The sequence below is a fragment of the Dipteris shenzhenensis genome, chromosome 13 (assembly GCF_047967505.1).
Source record: "Dipteris shenzhenensis isolate YYH24624 ecotype China chromosome 13, Dip_SZ_1.0, whole genome shotgun sequence".
NCBI lineage: Eukaryota > Viridiplantae > Streptophyta > Polypodiopsida > Gleicheniales > Dipteridaceae > Dipteris > Dipteris shenzhenensis.
This window is the reverse complement of record NC_141608.1, coordinates 28,320,034-28,341,299: the sequence shown is the minus strand read 5'-3', so window position 1 is coordinate 28,341,299 and position 21,266 is coordinate 28,320,034. Positions and strand designations below refer to the sequence as shown.

Genomic DNA, 21,266 nt, shown 5'->3' with positions numbered 1-21,266 from the left:
AAAAAAAGGAGAATTTTGCTCGTTTTAAAATGCGTCTTATCATTCGCCACGAAATCAGTCAAGCATAACATGGTGAAGCTGTCATACAAAGTTCAGCATTCGACTAATATGAAATAAAATACAATTTTAACAATTTGCATCGTGTGTGTTCTCATTGCTTATTTCTTTGATTGTTAGCTGAGAGCTCTCTGTTCTGTCAAACTCTATACAGGCTGAAACCATAGAAGACCTCGATGAATGGAAAGTTGCATTGGAAAGAGCTCTTGCTACAGCACCAGATGCTGCATTGGTAATGGGTCAGAATGGCATTTTCCGAAATGACTCAATTGATGCTGTTGAAGGGCCTACTGAGCAAGGTACACCCTTAGCCCAATGAAATCCTCAATCGGCTGTGAAGTCCTTTTTTTAGATGTTGAGAAAAGGACGGACAGTAAACTGAAGGAGCCTGGCAGCTCGTTTGTCACTTCCCTGCTGGCCTACATCAAAGTTGATTAGTGAAAGACTTGTGGCTCTGTTTTACCTGCTTTAGACAACTCTGTAGTATGAAATTTGTGGCAGAGCTAGCAAGGAACTCTAGTTTTATGATTGTTTTTGGCTCACAAATTAACATTGCATGTCAGTCTGAATTGGATATTTTTGTAGAGTCGACAATCACATTGTACTACACCATTAAGAGTCTTAGTGTATGGACCTTGTGTTGGCCAAACCTTGAGATATTGTTTATAATAAGTAATTGATATACTCAGTGGTCCACTTTCAAGTCTGCTGATGCTCTATAATAAGAAATTGATACACTCAGTGGCCCATTTTCAAGTCTGCTGATGCTCTATAAAATCTTAAATATGAGGCAATTGACTGTTAAGCCATCTCCTATGTGGAGTGCACTTCTCATCCAAGCCTGAGGGTTTTCTGAAGTTGAGAAAACAGAGTTGTATATCAGCTGCTAAACAAGCTGCCTTGTATTCTGCCTCTGTGTAAGACAGCGCAACTGTGGGTTGCTTCTTGCTTCGCCAAAATATGGCACCCTCTGCAAAGATGAAGCAGTAACCTGAAGTTGAGTGCGGTGTATCCCAATCTCCAGCCCAATCAAATCACAGAATCCTCGATACGTGATCCCCTAGCTGGTTGTGCCTTTGAGGTACCTTAGAACCCTGAATCCCGCTTTCATGTGACGCTCCCTTGGTTTGGATGAGAATGGCCAGAGCACACCAACTGCAAAAACTATGTCAGGCCTGGTATTATTTAAATACAGCAAACTACCAACCATTCTCCAGTAAACCGCTGCATCAACCAATTGAATTGTGTTCTGATTGCTCAGCCTTGTCCTGAGCCCCATTGGAGTTCTTGCTTCTTTGCTTTCCTGCATTTAAAATCTTTTCAGCACCTCCTGGCAATACCTCTCTTGAGAAATGAAAATGCTGTCATTCTTTTACCAGGCTTCTATACCAAGGAAATAATGAGGAAGTCCTAAATCTGCCATTTTGAACTCCTGCATCAAGAGTCCTTTGACCTCTTGGATCTTCCTATTGTGATCTCGTGTGATAATCAAACATCAACATAAAGGATTATTGTCATGGTCATACCTCCTTCTGTGAAAAGGTAGAGGCTAGGATTAGATGGACTATGAGATAATCCTATCTCATGGACGTAGTCATTTGTCTTTTGGTACCATGCCCTTGGGGCCTGCTTCAGCCTGTAAAGTACCCTGCGAAGTCTGTATACCTTCCTTCCATCCCCTGCTTGTTGGAACCTTTCTGGCTGCTCAACATACACTTCTTCTTGAAGCTCTCAATTTTGATGGGCAGGGTGGACTATCAGAGCTATGACGGTGCGCATGGTAGTTATCCTAGCTGTAGGAGCAAATGTCTGTCCATAGTCAACTCCTTCTGCCTGTGCATAGCCTTTGACCACAAGTCTAAAGTGCCACCAGATTTGTACTTGGTGCGGTAGACCCACTTGGTTTTATATTCCTTTTTCGGGATCTATCAACCAGGTCCCAAGTATGGTTCCTCATAATGGCGTTTATTTCTTCTTTCATAGCAGCCTGGCGCTCTGGGACTCCCTTCGCCTCTTCAAAGGTTCTTGTTTCCACAACCATCTGGACCATTAAATCACAATTCACAGTAGGGGCTTTTCTTTGAGATCTCCTTAGCTCTGAATTTCTCCGGAATATCTCCGACTCCTAAATCGTCCAAGGTCTTCAGGTACCATTTTGGTTATTTCTTTTCTTTGTCAGGGGTCTGTCTGTGACTCTAATTCTTCAAATTTCTGGATCCTTTGTCTCCTGTTCTAGGGAACAATCTAAGCTTTTGGTGTAGTTGCTTGTGGCATGGACTCTGTCTCCTGGAACACCACATCCTTGCTCACCACCAGCAATATGCTTTGATTCCTCAGTGTACCCAATGAAGATACACCTCTTGCTCCTGGGACCCAACTTAGTCTTGTGTGCTTTGTTTACATGCACATAAGCATCAGAACTGAAAACCCTTACATGAGAAATAATAGGCTTCTTACCGAAGTACTCTTCGTATGGAGTTTTCTCTTCCGCCGCTTTGTTCTTTGTTTTGTTCAGGATATGGACAACTGTATCAAATGCCTCACCCCAACAAGATCTGGGAAGCTTTCTCCCTCTCAGCATACATAAGCCCATTTTAATGATCGTCCAGTTCTTCTTTCTACTACCCCATTTTGCTGGGATGTGTGTGCTGTAAAACTTGGTGGTACTTAGAGAAAAACTCCTCATCCACCTACTTGGCATCTGGTTCCGAATAGTTCTTGAACTTGACAAGGTACCGGCTGGTAACCTTGCCTCTAGGTCGTTTCTTCTTTGTGTGTGTTCTCCTCCAATTTTTCCACCTGTGGTGGTTCTTCTTGGACTGGCTTTGTGGGTTCCGGTCCTTGATGTCTCTTTAGAAGACTCGTGTGGAAGGCATTGCGGATCTTCTAGTCGGTATGCAACTTTATTTATTGGCTTGCTCTCCCTAAATGGTTCGTAATATTTTAGGAGATAGCTTTGAATATATATTTTCTTTCACTTTCATCTTTCTCCAACATCTCTTTCTCATACGTCCCCACATGTCTCTCGGCGTCTTGCAATCTCCTACTTTCCTATGCGACCATATGTGCATTTTGATGAAGAGAAGCTCCAACACACTCTCTGCAAGCATCACCATCCACATCAAAGGGCTTGTGTAAATTGGAAACAATGAGAATTGGCTCCGTGGTTAACTTCTCCTTTAGAGTGTCAAAGGCTGTCCTTTGTCGCTTTCCCCATCTAAAAACTATAAGTTTCTTGGTCAAATCGTGCAACGGAGCTGCAATATCAACAGAGTGTTTGATGAACCTCCTATAGTAGGAACAAAGCCCTAAAAAGCTGTGCACTTCATGCACCGTTATTAACTCCGGTTAGTCTTGGATGGCTTTGATCTTTCCGGGATCCATCTGTTGTAATCTTTGAAAATTGATATGACTAAGGTAATGGATTTCATCAAGAAAGTATTCACTTTTCTTTCTTCTAATAAAAGCTTATCATCTTTGAGTTCTTGAAACACGATGGCTAGATATCTTTTATGCTCCTCTATTGACTTTGAGAAAACAAGGATGTCACCAAAGAACATACATGTAAAAGTGTTTGAAGGTCGAAAAATCCGATCCATCATCTTGTTGAAAGTAGTTGGAGCATTTGTTAAGCCAAAGGGCATGACTAAGAATTCATATAATTAAAAAGTCGTTCGAAAAGCCATCTTACAAATATCCCGGACAAGTATTGTTCCAAAGGTGAAACCATAAAATCCTCGTGGTCCACATAATCTTGAATATGGATCCTAAGTTCACCAATGAAAGGTGTCACATTGTCCTTGGAAAGTGTGCGTGAAGAGATTGCCCTAACTCTTCTATCTTGATCCTTAACGGCATGGCTAGATCATGAGAAATAAAGCTTTATCGGCTGCTTCAATATCAAACAAAATCAAAACATTCTGATCTTTTTACTTCACTCCATGTGAGACAAGTTCTCTAGCCTTTGGGTGGGCCACTCTCCCTAGTATGTTAGGGACTCCTACCATAAAGTCTTTGGTGGTTCTTGTGGCCTTTTCTGGTCCTTTGAGTTCTTGGATCTTTCAGAGCAGTCAGCTGCCAAGTCTCCTTCTGTCCTGTATTCACCTCTTGGAAGGTCTCAACCTATTTTGGACTGAATTTAGACTTTCCTTTATAGTGGTTCACCATTCGCCCCTTGGCAATCTGAGGCTGAGACTTTTTTTTTTCAAATGTTGTGGCATAGAAGATTTGTTTCTAGGTCTCCTAGTACCTTGTTCTTCTTTTCTGATACTCCCTTGTTTGTTTTCTCGAAGGAAGGGTGATCTTTGATAGGCAAGAGAAATCCAAGTGCAGCTGAATGCATAACATCGTTAATCTCAGTATGCAACAAGGTGTTCTTAAGCTCGTACCTTAGGTGGAAGTCTTGCTTTGTACTTTTGAAGCTGTACCTCATCTGAGATTTGTGAAAAACAGGAAACTTGCAGATAGGAATCCCAAAATTTCTTGTTGTAAGCTTCGATAGGCTCATCCTCATCCATGTGAAGACCTTCCCATGCCATGTGCACTTCTTTCACGAATTGTTTTAGGAGAAACTTGGCCATAGAATACTTTCTTGAAATCTATCACTGAAACCTTAATCTAAGCTCAAACCCAGGTTCACAGTCAAATCCAGCCTTCTTGCGGAATCGCACATCAGAAAACGTGCCTATAGGTGGCTGGAATCCAAATCACAGCAACAGAAACCGATTCACAACACTTTAGAACAGTTCGCAATTTGAAAACCATTGGTTTGGGGGCTGGAGGGCTGCAAGACAGCTTGGCAAACTTACAGTAGAGGGCTGTGCAGAAATCCCAAGAGAGAGAGCGAGTGGGAGGAGGAGGAAGAGAGAAAACACAGCACTAGAAATAATGGCCCCCTGTAGGTATTTATTGCAAAAGAATTGCTCACGAAGGAGCAAGAGCTGAGAACAAATCTCAACAACCATGGGAGCATAGGGGCTCTCGATTTATCATTTGGGGTGGGTAGCTAGAAAGCACACGCTTTCTATGTTCCTCCCCTCCTCTCTCCCCCCCCCCCCCCCTGCCCACCTAACAACAACAACAAAAAAACTCCCCCTTGCGGTCTTGCTTTCCAAATGCTATAGCTTCTTGGCTTTCCGTAAAGCGGGGAGCTTTCTTAACTTTATGGCGTTAGAGATTTTCTCTCAAAGCTGGTGCTTTCTCTTGGAAAGGGATGCCTCTTTTGCTCTTGCCTCAAGTGGGCCCTCCATCCAAGTGGGGAGCGACTTGTCTTGTGCTTTCCCACAAAAAAGTGATCAGTCTCCAATGCCCTACACATTGCACAAACAATGTCCAACACTTTAACCCGTTAGAGGTTAGCCAAATGCATGCATTGTAGTTTCTTGGACTAATCCTAGTCCCTTGCGGGTGTCCGGAGTGTTCTTTTAACCAATGCAACATGAAACTTGTTCTAGTTAACTGGAGTCTACTTCTTTGACCAAAGTCAATATAGAAGATTTCTCTTTATATCTTGGGAGAATTAGAAATTTGTGACAGTGTCTTTGAAACATATCAGTTAGGACTGATTTCTGGTAAGATCCCATTTGACGTGCCACATCTCTTCAATGCCATGCCCTGGTACCCCGTGGTGAAAGTCACGAAAATTGTAGCATCCAAGATGGCAGAGCTGGTGTGTGGACATGTTTTTGCCACTTGAGCTCATGAGTATAGATACAATGGACATGGTGTATGAGTTCATGGACAAAATGGTAAAAAATTTCGTGCCATGCAGTGTATTGATGCAACAAAACCAAAAGAGACGAAGGGCCTATGCATCCAAAGGTGGGAATTGGGATCTATTGCATTCTCCATTACATGCAATGAGTTTTGTGTTGCATCCTAGAATCCGATGGACCCTGATGTTGAGCCTCTTTGCTGTTGCCCAAGTACGTTGGCTGAAACGGTTGCCTCTGCAGGTTGCGTTTCATAACATTTACCCAATTCGAGGCCTCCTCAAGAGCCTAAGGCATCGTGGCGATCCACTCCTCTAAAATGGGGTTGCTTCCTGGGGCCGCATCTGCTCAACGTCTGAGGTGCTCTTCTGAGATGAAAAGCCTTTGCCTGGATCATTAGGAAATCACGCATGAGGTATCTATTTGTCTCTGCTGCTCGACCTCTCATTCCCACAGGTTGTGCATCTTTGTAAGAGCTGCGGAAACAGATCTAGGGAGGCATAAGATGCTGTGGTGGCCATGTGTATACCATGGAGGTGGAGAACAAAGGGGGAGCTAGAGAAAAACCAGTCATAGTTTGGTACGAGGGAATGAGACTTGGGGGGGGAGGGGATACACTTTGTGAGTGGGAGAGGGGACAGAGTCAGAGACGGGAGAGCCAGGAGGGCGGTGCTCTCCGCCCGATTCCCCCTGGGTCACCCTGGTGTTGAACTGGTCCTAAGTACTATTCATACTCTTTCCCTTTTCTTTGTCTTTGTCTTTCTTGCTTCAGAATTTAGCGTCTGATATTATGTGAATTCATAGAGTAGACTTCATCATTGGGTCTTTTGCATTACAGTTTTCTGTGATTGCTCTAGCACATGAAATTCAACTCCAGCGCCTGGTGGATCATAGCTGAAGCTAGTCTTGGTTTCGATAATTTTATAAGATTTGTGAGGAAGCTTTTGGTCTGCTTCAATCTTATACCTGGTAATATAATGCAGGTAGAGAGAAGAGGCCTGTCAAATCATTGGTTGTGGGAAGACCGATACTTCTTGCTTTGGAGGATATTGATGGGAGTCCCTCTTTCCTGGAGAAGGCTCTTTGCTTTATAGAGCAATATGGTAGCCACAAGTTTCAGTTTTTTGTAGATTGCATGCTTTCTAAAATTCTCTGCACAAGCAGGCTTCAAGCATCCCTTTTTCTGACAAACTTGTGTGCATCTTGCCTTATGGAGGTCTAACAAGCCCTTTTGATTTTCCAAATACCAGGAGTAAAAGTGGAGGGTGTTCTAAGGCAATCTGCTGATGTTGATGATGTGGATCAGCGAATCCGCGATTATGAGCAAGGTATGCGTGGCGTTGAAGATCTCATTTTTTCTGGATCCAGCCTGCTCCTGCTGCAAATCTTTCTGTTTGAAGTTGGAAATTTTGTACTATAGGTTCTGCATGTTGAAAAAGCTCGACTGAAGCCAGGAATGAGATAGTTTGTGTTAGATTGCAGGTTTTGTTGAAAAAGTGTAGAGATGACCATAGACTATTGAAAATTGAAACACTGAATGCCTGTTCAAGTAAAATCGAAGTGGTCATTTAGTCTTTATGTACGCCTGTAAGCATTTAGCTCTACCTGAGCATGTGTTTTGGGGCTGTTTACATGCTACATCTGGTAAATTGAAGGTTTGGAGTGACCTTTTTACTGTAATGTTTCTTAGAGGAACCTGGAATGGTTGGTTTGGGCAAAGATGCTCACATCTATACAAATACTATGTCACATACAGGAAGAAATCAATTTGGAGCAGAAGAGGATGCACACGTGATTAGCGACTGTATCAAGGTAATTTCTAATGCAAGAAAACAAGCAACTTGGATAGAGTCAAATTTGCAAAAATGTGTGCCTATTTGGTGCCCTCAGCGAATTTCACAGATTGTTGTCAAGTGAAGTAGCAGTAGCCGGTTTGTATGCCTTATTTTCCCAGCATGTGTGTACAGCATGTGCTTAGAGAGTTGCCTTCATCACCTGTGCCAACTCCTTGCTGCACTGCTCTCCTGGAAGCTCACAGTAAGCATTGATTTAAGCATCTTTGATATTTGATTGCCTTGATTTCAGATTCTGTTTTTAAATCTGGCTCCCTAAGTTGTATTTTAAATTGCAATCGTTCTTTTTGTATCCGTCAATACCTTTAGAGGAGTGCCTCTTTTCTATGATTACCTTTCCACCTATTGCAGGAATTGAGGGGAAGGATGCTAGAATCATGGCTATGTGTGGAGCTGTAGCTGAAACATTTCCTGAACCCAATCGAAGGTTGTTGCAGAGGTAGTTTTCTTGCTTATTGTGCATTGTTATGTTCTTATTTTGTTTCAACATACTCACAAGGAAAATGACCTTGGATTAAACACTTGACATTGTTTTGCAAAGGTAGGGTTGGTGAATGAAAAGTATAGTGTGAAGTCTTGCTGTGTCAAGTGATCTGAAAACTTTGCTGCTCTTTTTCTATCATAGATGGTATTCCTATACCTGGAAGAGGGTGGATCTCATTCACACTTATTGTTGGGCTAGGGTCCGTTTTTATTTCATGTATGCTCTCTTCTTGAATTCCATGATAAATCTATTCCAAGGATTCCAATTAAGGTCGATGGTTTGATTGAGGGCGTGGCAAGTTATGTTGTCAACCTTTGACATCCTGTCTACCTCACCACCCTCTTGCAAAAAATTCATGCAAAACTCTATCCACCCACTTGCATGTGTCATTATGCACATGAGCCCAACCTCTTTGAGCTTGCAATCCGCTTTCCTAGAAAGTTGCACTATCTTCTCTAACACCCCCCTTAGCTTGAAGTTGAGCACTCCACTTCCGTTGTGTGATGGCTTGGACCTTGTATGCTAGATCTACTCCTTTCTAGCCTTCATCCCTTTGAAGGCATCAGATCCTACGTTCCTATCTTACTGCAAAAGTATGCAATTTTAATTACTTCAGCATGGCTGCTCTCCTTACTTGATGATCTTCCCTTCTGCTTGGCCCGTGGTGTTTTTCATGCCCTCCTTTACTGCACATAAGTTCTATGACAATGTATGTCTCTTTGGCCTAAAACCATCCTTGAATTTTCCTTGAATTTGTTTTGATTGGGTGTCAAATTTGAGTCGTCTTCAAAAGTTGTCATTTTGCTTGTCAGACACTTAAAAGAGCTTTAGTGCATAACCAGTTGAAAATTTGAACTCTTTCTTTCTATTCATATTCACTCAGCTTTGCCCCAACCGGGAACCTCTAGTAGGCATAGGAAAAAGGTTTTAATGAACCCCTTTTGACTATCCTTCTAACCCTATATGGCTGACCGTGGAGGTAACTCATTGCAAAACCTCACCCACCCTCTTGCAGAAGTCATTATGCACATAGGAAAAAGGTTTTAATGAACCCCTTTTGACTATCGTTCTAACTCTATATGGCTGACTGTGGAGGTAACTCATTGCAAAACCTCACCCACCCTCTTGCAGAAATTTGAGGTTGAGCACTAAGTATTGGACCTTTTATGCAGTGATTTGAAGTCAAGAGGAGGATCATATGAAATCTAAAAGCACTACCAGAATTAAGGTTGATCATGTTAGAACTTGACATCAATTTGTGGAGTAATTACTTTCATTGGCTTTTAATTAGTGTAAGAGTATGATCAACCATCACGACTATTAGTATATTGTCATTATTTATCTTGGTCATAGACCAATGATGAAACAAAATTATAGAGATCCTTCCCGTTTTCCATTTGGGTATTTCACTAAAACAAATTGTCTCTTTCTTGTGTAGCAATTTTTTTGTGGTGGCGTAATCAGTGCTTGAGGATGACATTGTCACTACATAGTTGCTTGAAATATGGAATTTGAGCAGGATATGTGTAAGTCTAGCTGCTTGCTACAAAGATTTCATCGGGTTGAGGCTGACTCTAGGCCTGCCAGAAATTGTAGGAACTACTAAGTGTGTTTGCACCCTTAGCCCCATGTTCATAGATAAATCTTGAAAAAATGAAGAATGGCATGTAAAGCGTTTGTATAGAACCAGCCTTGAATATGTGTTAGGATGTGTGTCTCCAATCTGTTGAGCATGGTGAATTGCCAATCCTCAAGGCCCTGTATGAAGGCCCAGGGTAATGAATCTCCTATATGAGGAATTCTAATGTGAAACGATAGTCAACATACCCAAAACACAAATGTACTATACTTAGGTGTGTTTTGAAACTTGAAGGTTACAATATGTGAACAACTCAAAAGATCAAGTATGAATGTCCAAAAGTTTTGAAGCTTGACTGTTTTGAGGACTTAAATAAGGCCGGAATCATTTGAGGTTTTGCATCTTACCAAGTGGGATAACCTTGTACAGCCTTCCATTTAAAGCCTTGCTCTAGGAGTGCCATATACTAAGCTACTTGTGAACTGTAGAAAATAGTGTCCCTTTTCTAGGTGTACTGTGAACGTGGAAACATGCTTCTTGGCATCATGTTTAAACTCTTCATTTTTCAATTTTATGCTGACATAGCTCCATTCATTGATCAGAAATCTTTATCTCCAGGTTTAAAAGGTATGAGGGTGGAATAAATTTTAGTGAAATGAAAGATATGTTGCCAACTGCCTGCAATCCTTTCCCCACCTCTTATTTTCTTCCTTCATGAGGCATATTTGTGAACTTTCTCTTGGATTTAGTTCTAGTTTGGGAATGTTTTCAGGTGCTTCAAAAGTCATGTAAATGATAGTCCTGAGAAAGTTCTCATGATCTATGGAAGCAGGGTGTTGAAAATGATGGGAGCTGTTGTGAATCATAGTGCTGAGAACCGTATGACAGCATCAGCAGTTGCCGCTTGCATGGCTCCCTTGCTTTTGAGACCTCTCTTGGCAGGTGAATGTGGACTTGAGGATGAGTCTGATGTCAGCGGAGATAATGCAGCTCAGCTTCTTGCTGCAGCTGCGGCGGCCAATAGTGCTCAAGCCATAATAACAACTCTTTTGGAGGATAATGATAAAGTTTTTGAGGTAAACCCACCATCCTAGAACTTTTTTGCTAATCTAGTAATATCAGTTTAATTGTCGACGGTGCAATATTTTGTGCAAGAGGGTTGATTATGTGTATGTTTATCAATCGGTGGCTACTGTGTATCTACCTTTCATGTGCTATGCCTTTCATCACCAGCACAATTTCATCCTTCAATGTATTGTGCCCAGGAATCACAGAGTGTGAAATTCAACTGTAGAGGGAGAAAGATGTGCAGACAGTAAATGAACTGTGCTGAAGAGAAAGTGTAGAAACAGTAATATATGTTTGTCCAAAGATGGACCAAAACCATATACAAAATGTGGACACAGTGTGCCACCATCTATCAGCAGTGTGCTGCGTAGATGTGGACCCGTGTGGCTTCCAAAATCTATTCTCCTACCTCCTCGTGGAAAACACTTCAGCCTGCGTTGCTATCCTAGAGATTCTGTGGGCGTTGTCTAAAATAACATTTCTTTGTGGCTATATGTTAAGAGTAATGTAGGTCACCTCCGCAGCCTGGCAGAGGTGCATCAAAGCGTGTGTGTACGGGCTCGAACAGGCCCCTAATTGAGGTGCACAGGTGGCGGAACAGAGGCTGCATGTGGTGCAGCAAAAGGCGCCTGCAAAGAGCAGCACATGGGGCTGGCAGAGGCGCACAGGTGACAGCATGAGCAGGGTCAATAGATGCCTGCATGGGAGACCTGGAGCAGCAGCACATGGGCCTGCAATAGGCGCAGACAGGGACAAAGCCAGCAGCCCAAAAGGGCCTGGCAAAGGCCCTTATACAGGGCTGGTTGGACCAGCCAACCAATTCAGCCAGCAAGCAGACTGGTCGGCGAGTCTGGTCGGCCAGGATGAAGCTGGCTGGTCGGTTTTATGACAGCCCCTTCTTGGGGGCCTATAAAAAGAGGGCCTCCAGGCCCTCATTCACATCTCTGGAGCAGTCAGTCCACCAGCAGCAGGAGCAGCAGCAAGGCTATCTTTGGGCCTATGTACAGGAGGAGGAAGAGACCTTGAAGCTGCAGACCTAGCTCACAACAGGCTGCCCATCTAGGCTGTACCCAGGCAGTAAAGTGGGAGAAGAACATTCTGGACAGAGAGTCTGCTACGCTCGAGGTGGAGCACGCGGACTCAGGGTTCTAGAAGAGACTAGCAGATAGAGAAGGACCTTTGGTAAGATCAGAGGACGACATCATTGGTGGGACTGTGAATCTATCTCTTTTGTTGTGTCCATAGTTTTGGACGGAAATATATTGTTTTGGTGGATTCTATATCTGGCTATGTCTACTGTCTATTTCCTGATCTGCACATCTATGTGATGCACATTAAGTAAAGAAGTTTGTGATTCCACACCCCACACACACTGTGTGAGCTCGTGTGCTATTCTATCAGTCTTCCGCTGTGCGTACCCTGTGTTGGTCCATTTCTAACACTCCAGTCGAGTCCTATATAAAGGCCCCCTAGGGTGGCATTTCACAATCCATTCTATGCACTCTTTGGTGCCTCACATTGGGCTGCCATCATGGCAGCAGGGGTCCAGAACACTTGCAGAAACTCCTCATATTGGGCTCCCTACACAGCAGCAAGGAGGACAGTATTACAGGAGACTTGTGGCTCACCATTGTCTGCAGACGAAAGCAGCAAGGAGATCCAAGTTCAAAAGAGCAAAGGCTGCCTTATGTTAGGCTGTCCACTGGATCAGCATGAAGGTGTGTTTACGGGACACCACTACGAGATTCAGAACTCTCTGAGCTCATGAAGTGGAGGCCGGCTGGGGCATCAACCCCTTAAGGGGGCGTCGATGTGGGAGGCTACTGTGGTAGCATAAAACCTGTGATAGAGCGTTGGCGACTATCGACGCATGTGGTCCACTATGGTCTCCTGGCCATAGCCCTGCGGCGAACAAGTGCCACTGTCACTCTTGTGGGTCATGCCTCCTGTTTGATGAGGATGGAGGAAAGGTTCCCTAATGTAATCTGAGCCTTAGTGCATTGACGAGTCTGGCGTGTCCCTAACTTTGGCTCAGGTCGAAGCCGCCGCCTCCGTGGGTCGTGCTGGTCAGTGCTGTCTGGGTGGAAAAACTTAGTGACCGTGATTTGAGTGGAGTTTGGCTGTGTGTCCTGACCACCCATACGTGACCTGCCCTGATTAACCGCTTCCTGTGCTAGACAGCCTCACGGATGAAGGCCGCCAAGCATCTATGGTTTATGTAGGACATGAAACTAGGTAGGGATCAAAACCATCTCTAAAAAGGTAGTGATAGCGACCTCTAATCTCGTAGGACACATGGCGTTTGAAAGCAAAATGCTCCTCTGAGTCCTGACTCAATCTCCTGGGACTCACACAAGGTGCAGTTGTGGTCCTCTGGGTATGCCCTTCGTCGGACCACTCTCAACAGGGAGACAGTGTGATGAGATCCGGAACTGCTCGGTCAATATCCTCAGAGAGTGGGGGTGGTAGATCCGTGTGTACCGTGGTGGGTTGATGAAGCCCTCTATTGTAATCCGTAGGCAGTGGTCTCTGTAGAAGGTGAGCTTCACGGGGAACTCACGAGGTGCCAACCAAGTCCTAATTGTGTGTAACTGTAGGAGATCCTCTCGGAGGGCTTGGTTCACCTCGTGATAATGTGAGTGGGGTAGAGGAGGCCTCAATGTTTTATTGGAAGGGAGGTAGCCTATCTATGTGGAACTCGAGGCTCTCAAACTATTTACACGTATGTGCATATCAGCCCTCTGGTCACCCTTTGCTGCCAGTGTTATGGAGGAGGATAAAGCCAACCAAGGAAGCCTACGTCGCCTTGTGCAAGATCCATATTGTGTAATGTGGTAGAGATATGTGATGACTTGAAATGCTGCATCGAGTTGTAGGGGGGATGCCTCGAGCTTAGCTAAAACTATCTAATGTGGGATTGAAGGCTTATTGTCTGAGGGTCCTGAAAGTGAGAATGAAAGCAATGCCGTTCGAGTCTAGCTAGTGCGGCGTACCCCATGCTCAATCGAGCCTGTAATGCTAATAGTGTCGTAAAGAGTAGGCCAGAGAATAGGACCCCGAGGTATGTGTAGGATGCAACCACCTCCATTGGCAACCCATCCAGGGCTAATTGCTCTCTATGCATGGTTGCCCGAGATGTATTGAAGATCATGACCATGGTTTCACCAAGGTTGACCTTCAGGTCATTTGTCTCATAGAAGATATGAAGTGCATCTAAGTATTGCTGAAGACCCTCAGTTGAGGAAGATAGTAAGACCACATCATTTGCATATAGGAGAAATTGCAACAAAGATCCGGCTAGAGAGCAACCAGCCCCTCCTAGGGTCCGAATAAAGGTCTCAAGCTCAGCTATGTACAGGTTGAACAAAGTTTGTGATAGCAGACAACCTTGTTTGACCCCAATGGTGCTCATGATCTCTTTGTCCACCCTGCACCTGTTTGAACCCTACTTGAGACTCCCTCATAAATTGTCTTGACTGCCTAGGTGATCTCTTGATGATACCCCAACTCCTCTAGACGTTTGATGAGTCGGGCACTCGGTAGTTTGTCAGAAGCCTTGCAGGAATCCTTAAAGTAGCAATAGACCCTCTGTCTCTGTGTGCCCTGGCCTCCTCGATGACCCCCCTCAGTGTAAGTATACGATCCATGGTTCTCTGATCTACCCGGAAGCTTGTGTCCCCCACGACTTTTGAGTCTTCGAAGTTTTGCAACTAGGCTTGTCTTTGTGTCAAGTACTGATGCATAGATCTTGGACACGATATGTCCAATCATAATGATCCTATAGTTTTCTTGGTGCATGGGATCTCCTTGTGTATGGGAATGATGGTGTTAAGGATCCAAGTGTGTGGAAAGCTTGTGCCATGGTTGACACGTCCGATCATGTTTGATACGTACCGTTCGATATTAGTGTGGTACTAAAAGAACTAAAAAATATTGAGCGTACGTTCGATGACACATTCGATACAAAAAAGAGAGAGATATTTTAGAGTTTTAGAGTAAGTACAAGCTTTTCTTGAATGGACATTCAATGCTTAGAAGATCTCCATGATTTGATTCTTGAAAGTTGAAACACAAACATTCTACATGTTGCATAGGTGCAATTTGCAAAACTTAAAAAGGACCGAAGATATATCATGATTCATGATTAATGTCGAAAGGACTGAAGATATATCATTACAAATAGTAGCAAGTCGTGACTCGTGACATAAAGTAGTGAGTACAAAAAGGGGGACCAAGGTCTAATATAGATGCAAAAAGTTTTACAAAAAGCTTTACTACTACATGCAAGAGCCTAGGGCCTAGGTCTTGGCCTCTAGGTACTCCCATCACTGTCAAATCCAAGACTATGATCATTCTCACTAGAGGATGATGAGGATTCACGAGACCCCTCACCATAGTCACCCTCACTAAGAACATTGCCCTCCTCATCATACTCCGGCACTCTAGCCACAGGGGTGTCCTCTGCAACGGATGTGGTTGATATGGTCCCGGAGCCGCGTCTCACATAGGTTCGGGAAGTCGATGGCACGGATGTCTTGATACGAGATGTGGATACTCTGCCACCAACTCGAACGGTGACCCTTTGCCCAATGCAAGTGCGTGACATTCGTCGATCTATCTCCTCCAGCTCCAAGTAGAGGTCCTTGAAAATTTGGTCCTGCTTTGGATCGCGTTCTCTAGTAACACTTCTAAGCTTATTTGCCGACAGCTTGCTCTCATCCACATTTAACTGAAAATCTAATGTGTGGACTGTAGTTAGAACTTGGACCTACAACTTAAAAGTGTCAAGTGACAAGTACCATTGCGTACAACTTACACGTATGGAGAGCAAATATGAGTTTACAATATAGGAAGTTGAAAAGTCTACCTGTCTAGCCATAGGCATCTCATGCATATTGCGCAACATACGTAAGTTAGAGCGACAATAAATAAGCCGATCCAATTGTTTTGTGCTAAACTTGTTGCGTATCTTTGTGTGAATGACAGAGTAGGCGGACCAATTTCTCTCACACGCACCTGATGAGCAATCCTAATGTACATCAAACATTGATCTTAAGCTTGTAAGATTCAAGAAGAAGAAGTAGATTTGCTTATGGAGATCAAAGAATATAAAGAAGCTAGCTGCTACATGACTCTCAACTTACCTCAAGTCTAGCATCCTGAATGTGACGATAGATAAAGGAGGCCGTGGTTTTTCTTTCCTTCTCTCCTGCATCCACAGCCCACCCGTATGTGGGCACGGCGAGGTCAAGGGCCAATTTTGACCCTATGCACCTCGTTGCATCTGTGAACGAGCAAAATATGGAATGGGTCATTAAGATTTGCATGTCCATGTGTTCGTTCGGGCTCAAAATTTGCACAGGTCCTAAACCCAATGGTTTCCATGCTCTTGCAAAGTTTTTGTCCCATCCGACACCGTATGTGGGCACGGTGAGGTCAGAGGGCCCATTTTCACTATATGCACCTCGTTCCATCTGTGAAGGAGCAAATTATGGAATGGGTCAAGAGGATTTGCATGTCCATGTTGGAAAGGTCACCTCCCCATCTGTAAGCCCCCAAATGAGGAGAGCGTGGGGGGGGGAGACCTAGGGCAGGATGTGCCCAAAGAGAGATTACCTGGATGTGTGGATCTGGGACAGATCTGGAGCACTCATGGTTGGTGGGGTATCCCAAGGATGAAAGGTTGCATCAGGAGCAGCTCATGTGCAGGAAGATGGCGGGGACACAGTGTCTTGGATCAGGCCTGGCATAAGGCACTTAGTGGACTGCAGCAGGACCCTATGAAAGGCGTGATGACATCAGCAATGTACGGAACTGTACAGCGATGGAGAAGGGCCTGGCAGAGGCGCTTGCATGACGGGGTCCTTGGCAAAGTATATGGGCAGGTCTATGGCCTGCAAGCAGGGCTGGCAGGTGGCAGGACAGCAGCAGCAAAGGGGCTGGACCCTGCATGGAACAAAGGGCCAGCAAAGGGCCCTAAATAGGGCTGGATAGGCAGCCAATCGGCCAACCAACTGGTCGGTTGGTTAGGGCTGCTACAGACCAGCCAGTCGGCCCATTTAGGGCTGGCTGGTCGGTTGGTTCAAGGGGGCCTTGAGCCCTATAAAAGGAGAGGCCTCAAGCCTCATTTTAGCATCCAGCAGAGTAGAAAGGAGCAGCAGAGCACAACCCTTGGGGCCTACATCCAGAAGCTGAAGGAGTACCAGTGTTGCTGCAGACTTAGCTCAAGTGTCAGGCTGAGACCTTGGCTGTCTTCTAGGGCAGCAAGGAGCTGAGGTCAAAGGACGGAAAGTTTACAGAAGCTCCAGGTGGAGCACGTGGGCTCGAGTCTAGAGATAGCCAGCTGATAGGAGGAGGACCTTGTGGTAAGATCAGAGGACCATACCATTGGTGGGACTCTGGATCTATCTCTTTTGTATTGTGTCCATAGTTTTGGACGGAAATATATATTTTGGTGGTTTCTCTATCTGGCTGGTTCATTGTCTATTGATGAGTCTACACATCTATTGAATGCACATAAGTAAAGAAGTTTGTGATTCCACACCCCACACCGCACACTGTGTGAGCTCCTGGGCATTACTATAAGTCTTCCGCTGTGCATACCCTCTGTTGGGTAAATTTCTAATAGTCCATGTGTAGGTCCTAAACCCTATGGGTTCCATGCTCTTGAAAAGTTTGAGTCCCATCCAACATCGGATGTGGGCACGGCGAGGTCAGAGGGCCCATTTGAAGTATGTGCCAAGAGGGCAAGAGACAAGAATGTTAATGATGCCTCTTTTCTTTCTATCACACCATCCGTTGGAGAGAATGGAGCATCCATACTTGGCCTACCCGGCACGCACAGGCTCGAGAGACTTGTGATTCTCTCCCTCTCTTCATCTAGCTTCTTGGTATGCATGTTGTTGTAGCTAACTCCATCCCACCCTTCACATGGACCAACTGAGGCTATGGCTTTTACCATTCTTCGTCACCGTTCACATTGAAGCACATGGAGAGAGTGATTGCACTCAATGAAAGTGGGAGCAATCTCTATTTCAGCTTGTCTTTGCCACTCCTTCATGAATGACAATGGACCGGAGAGGCCACCCGTGGCTTGGGCAAGAGTGGCTTGCCTCCTCCTTGGTGCATCACTTGTCTTTGTTCTCTTTGATGCTGTGCCTGAGGACATAGCAGCCCCAACGAAGGCAATGGAGACGGATTGAGAGGCCCCATCGTCCGCTTTGGATGAGGAAATGTCCGGGCACACCATCTCCTCTCGTGCCATAGAGGTTTTCTTCCTTCGCTTCAAGGGTAAGTACTTTTGACAACAATCTTGACAAATGACATTGGGAATCCCCGTGCATGGTTCGGATTACCCACCCAACTTACACAAATGGATAAGAAGGCGGGTCACACTACTAGTTTGGATCTTGGGGCAATACGTGCAAACATTGGACTTCTCTTTCACTCTCTCAAAGTAAGCACAATGCAAGGAAAAGGCTTCATGAATAGCTGACGGCATTGCGAGAGAGAGAGAGAGAGAGAGAGAGAGAGAGAGAGAGATGAGGAGGGAGAAGGACGGAGAGGCTTGAATCTTGATGCTAGGAGAAAGGGAGAGAGATGGAGATGAAGAAGGAGAGAGATGGAGATGGAGAGGAGCTTGATGGAGAGGGAGGAAGAGGGAGGCCCAAGGGAGATGGAGAAGAGCTTGATGGAGAGGGAGAGAGAGGGAGATGGAGAGGGAGCTTGATGTAGAGGCCCAAGGGAGATGGAGAGGAGCTTGATGGAGAGGGAGCGGGAGATGGAGATGGAGGGGGAGCTTGATGGAGAGGCCTGAGGGAGATGGAGAGAGAGCTTGATATAGAGAGAGAGCTTGAAGAAGAGGGAGCTTGATAGAGATTGAGAAGTGATGGAGGAGGGGGATGAAGAGGGAGTTTGATGGAGATGGAGGGGGAGCTTGATGGAGAGGGAGAGGGAGAGGAAGAGGGAGATGGAGATGGAGAGGAAGAGGGAGATGGTGGGGTGAGAGATAGAGAGGGATGTTCTAGGAAGGCGGAGGGAGATCGGGGTCAGGGCATGTATCCCATATGTAATGAATGCGTAGGCCATTCGACCAAATGTGGAGCTTCAAGGCTTGCCTGTTTTACACCATCAGCTGTGAAAAGTGTGCATGAAGTGGGGTGCAGTACAGGTGAGAGATTAGACGTTGACTGGTTACAAACATCATATAGTGTGCGTGCATAAGTGTGCGTGCATAGGACTGCGAGGTTTTGGTGTCCGTGAGAGGGGATAGGGCTTGTGGGCCATATATATATATATATATATAAGATAGATAGATAGATAGATAGATAGATAGATAGATAGATAGAGATGTATTAACATCCATGGAAGGCCTCGCGGGCCTATGGGACAAATTGCCAAGTACTCCAAAAAGGGAAAAACTCATACAAGCCTCAATATGTTGGAGCAAAGGGCGTGTCAAGACCCTTGTTGAGTACTATGTTGGTATAAAGAGCTCAATAGCTTAGCAAAAATCAAGTATAAAACATATATGATCTGAAATAGGCTGAGAGCTGGGACTCAGAAACCAAAACCCGGCACTATGGTGGCTCGTCTGTGAGCAGTGAAAATGTCTCGGATCTGCGTTTGTCGGGCTGTCTCACGCTGTGGTGGCGGAGGGGGGTGTGGTCTCCTCGATCTCGAGACCCGCTAGTCTATCTTCAGATTGACCCCTCGTCTCGGGTAGTCTCCTCCGAGGAAAGATGTGATAGGATGGACCTTAATAGAGTGTGCTCTAGTCGTTCTTCGTTGTAGCTTGAATGAAGAGATTTGGACTACTTTTTGATTAGCCTTCTCCTTTAGTGCTAGCCTTCATCATGGCTGAGTTTGTCCTTCACCTCCGGAGTGCCGACAGAAACTCAGTACGAAGACTTTGTATAAATGGATGCTCAAGTATGTGTGGGTGTGTGGATTTGTATGTATGAGAGCATATTTTTATACTATGGTCTACACCCACTGTTGGGTGCTGTTGACATCAGTGGGGATGTCATAGTAGCTAGTCCCTGCTATGCATGATGGACCATATCAACCTCCTTCTCCACCAAATTGTGTCCGGGAGATGACTCAAATGCATACAAATCTGTGACACGTTGCAGTGTGCCTGGTCAGCCTCTGTACCTGTCGTCTGGTCGCCTCTTGATGCTCTCTGACCCATGATGTTTCGTGGTTGACACTTCCTTATTAGTTGTCGTAGTAGAGTCTCCTTGTGTTAGTGCATCTCAAGTAGATAGAGCCCAATGCAGACCTGGTCATGGAAGTGGATCAGCCGTGATAGTTACCAAAGCCGCTCCCATCCTGGTAGAGGCAGTGGTATCGTCCCCTGATCTCATAGTAGGCTGGGTAGGCACATAGAAAGTGCTTCTCTGTCTCAATCACTCCCAATGTGCATAGCATGTAGATCCGCTGCTCTCTGGGTATACGTGTTGCTCTCCCTATCTCAATTCTCAACTGATGGGATGAAACCCGCATTTGTCTAAGGGTGATCCTCAATGCATGCGAGAATCCTCCATCCTCGAGGTACTGGGGTTTGCTGATGATGAATCCCTGCTCTGATACTCTCAGGAAGTGGTCATGATAGAACTGGGTCTTGTGAGGAGCTCTTGATCTCCCCCCCAAGTCCGAGATGTGTGGAGCTAGAGGAGATTTAAGCGTATGATACGATTCATCCATGTTGTATTGAAAGGGGGCAAGCCTATCCGTGTGAATCCCGTGCTTGGCAAACCATGTGGATATATGTGCATACCATGTGTTTGCTCCGCTCTTTGCTAGTCGTCTGGATGACTCCAAGGCCAGTCTCGGTAGTCTCCATCGAGGTAAGTCCTAGACTTTATGAATGGCATAAACCTGTAGCGGTGTCATGGCAAACTCTGCTTGTACTGTCTCATGTGGACTTGAGGGCTAATCATCCTAGACCCCATAGTCACCCATAGAGGCTCAAATCTCCTCCACTCTGCCATTGGTAGATCACATCCCTAGAAGGGTGCCATTTACTCATTTGGGATACATTTAGCCCAATTAGATGGCTAATGCTCCCTACTTAAGGTCTTTGACAGTTGGACCTTTTATAATAGTGCACTCTAATGTGTCTACCCCCACCTAGGTGTCAGTGGTAAAATAAGTGTAACATGTCCAAATTTGGTGCCGTGGGAAGCATTGGCTCCAGTTTGACAGACGGTCTACTTAGATGATCCATTGCCACAACAATCTTGGTCGGTGTCCATTACAAATATAATCATATGTAGCACCACCAAATTGGGGTATATAGTGTAATAATATTCTAATGTCTATCAAATAATGCATAATCATTTTTCTTGTGATGACCATCTGCACCCAACGCAAATACAAACACAAACACGAATACTAAATATATGAACCCATGGGGAGGATGAAAAATCTGGAGTGGGGTATCACTATGGCGGTCCTCTGTATGTTGTTTGAGTAACTAGACCCACTGAGCGGTTGAGGATAGATAAGAG

The 21,266-nt window shown here is 44.9% G+C and overlaps 1 protein-coding gene and 1 pseudogene across 6 annotated transcripts in view; one reads left to right on the top strand and one right to left on the bottom strand.

The window, feature by feature from the left end:
• Positions 1-21,266, top strand: part of LOC147895246 (rho GTPase-activating protein 7-like) — a 76,011-nt gene that overhangs the window by 16,047 nt on the left and 38,698 nt on the right. For 4 of the 6 annotated variants that reach the window (XM_087383262.1, XM_087383261.1, XM_087383266.1 and 1 more), the window contains exons 6-12: positions 212-356; positions 6,752-6,871; positions 7,019-7,096; positions 7,525-7,580; positions 7,736-7,805; positions 7,973-8,060; positions 10,457-10,760. In XM_087383262.1, coding sequence (XP_087239388.1) covers positions 212-356; positions 6,752-6,871; positions 7,019-7,096; positions 7,525-7,580; positions 7,736-7,805; positions 7,973-8,060; positions 10,457-10,760 — 861 coding nt within the window. The remainder of the gene's footprint in view (positions 1-211; positions 357-6,751; positions 6,872-7,018; positions 7,097-7,524; positions 7,581-7,735; positions 7,806-7,972; positions 8,061-10,456; positions 10,761-21,266) is intronic. The other 2 variants (XM_087383265.1, XM_087383263.1) reach the window with 1 other exon arrangement.
• On the bottom strand, positions 15,065-18,253 carry LOC147895247 (uncharacterized; annotated as a pseudogene).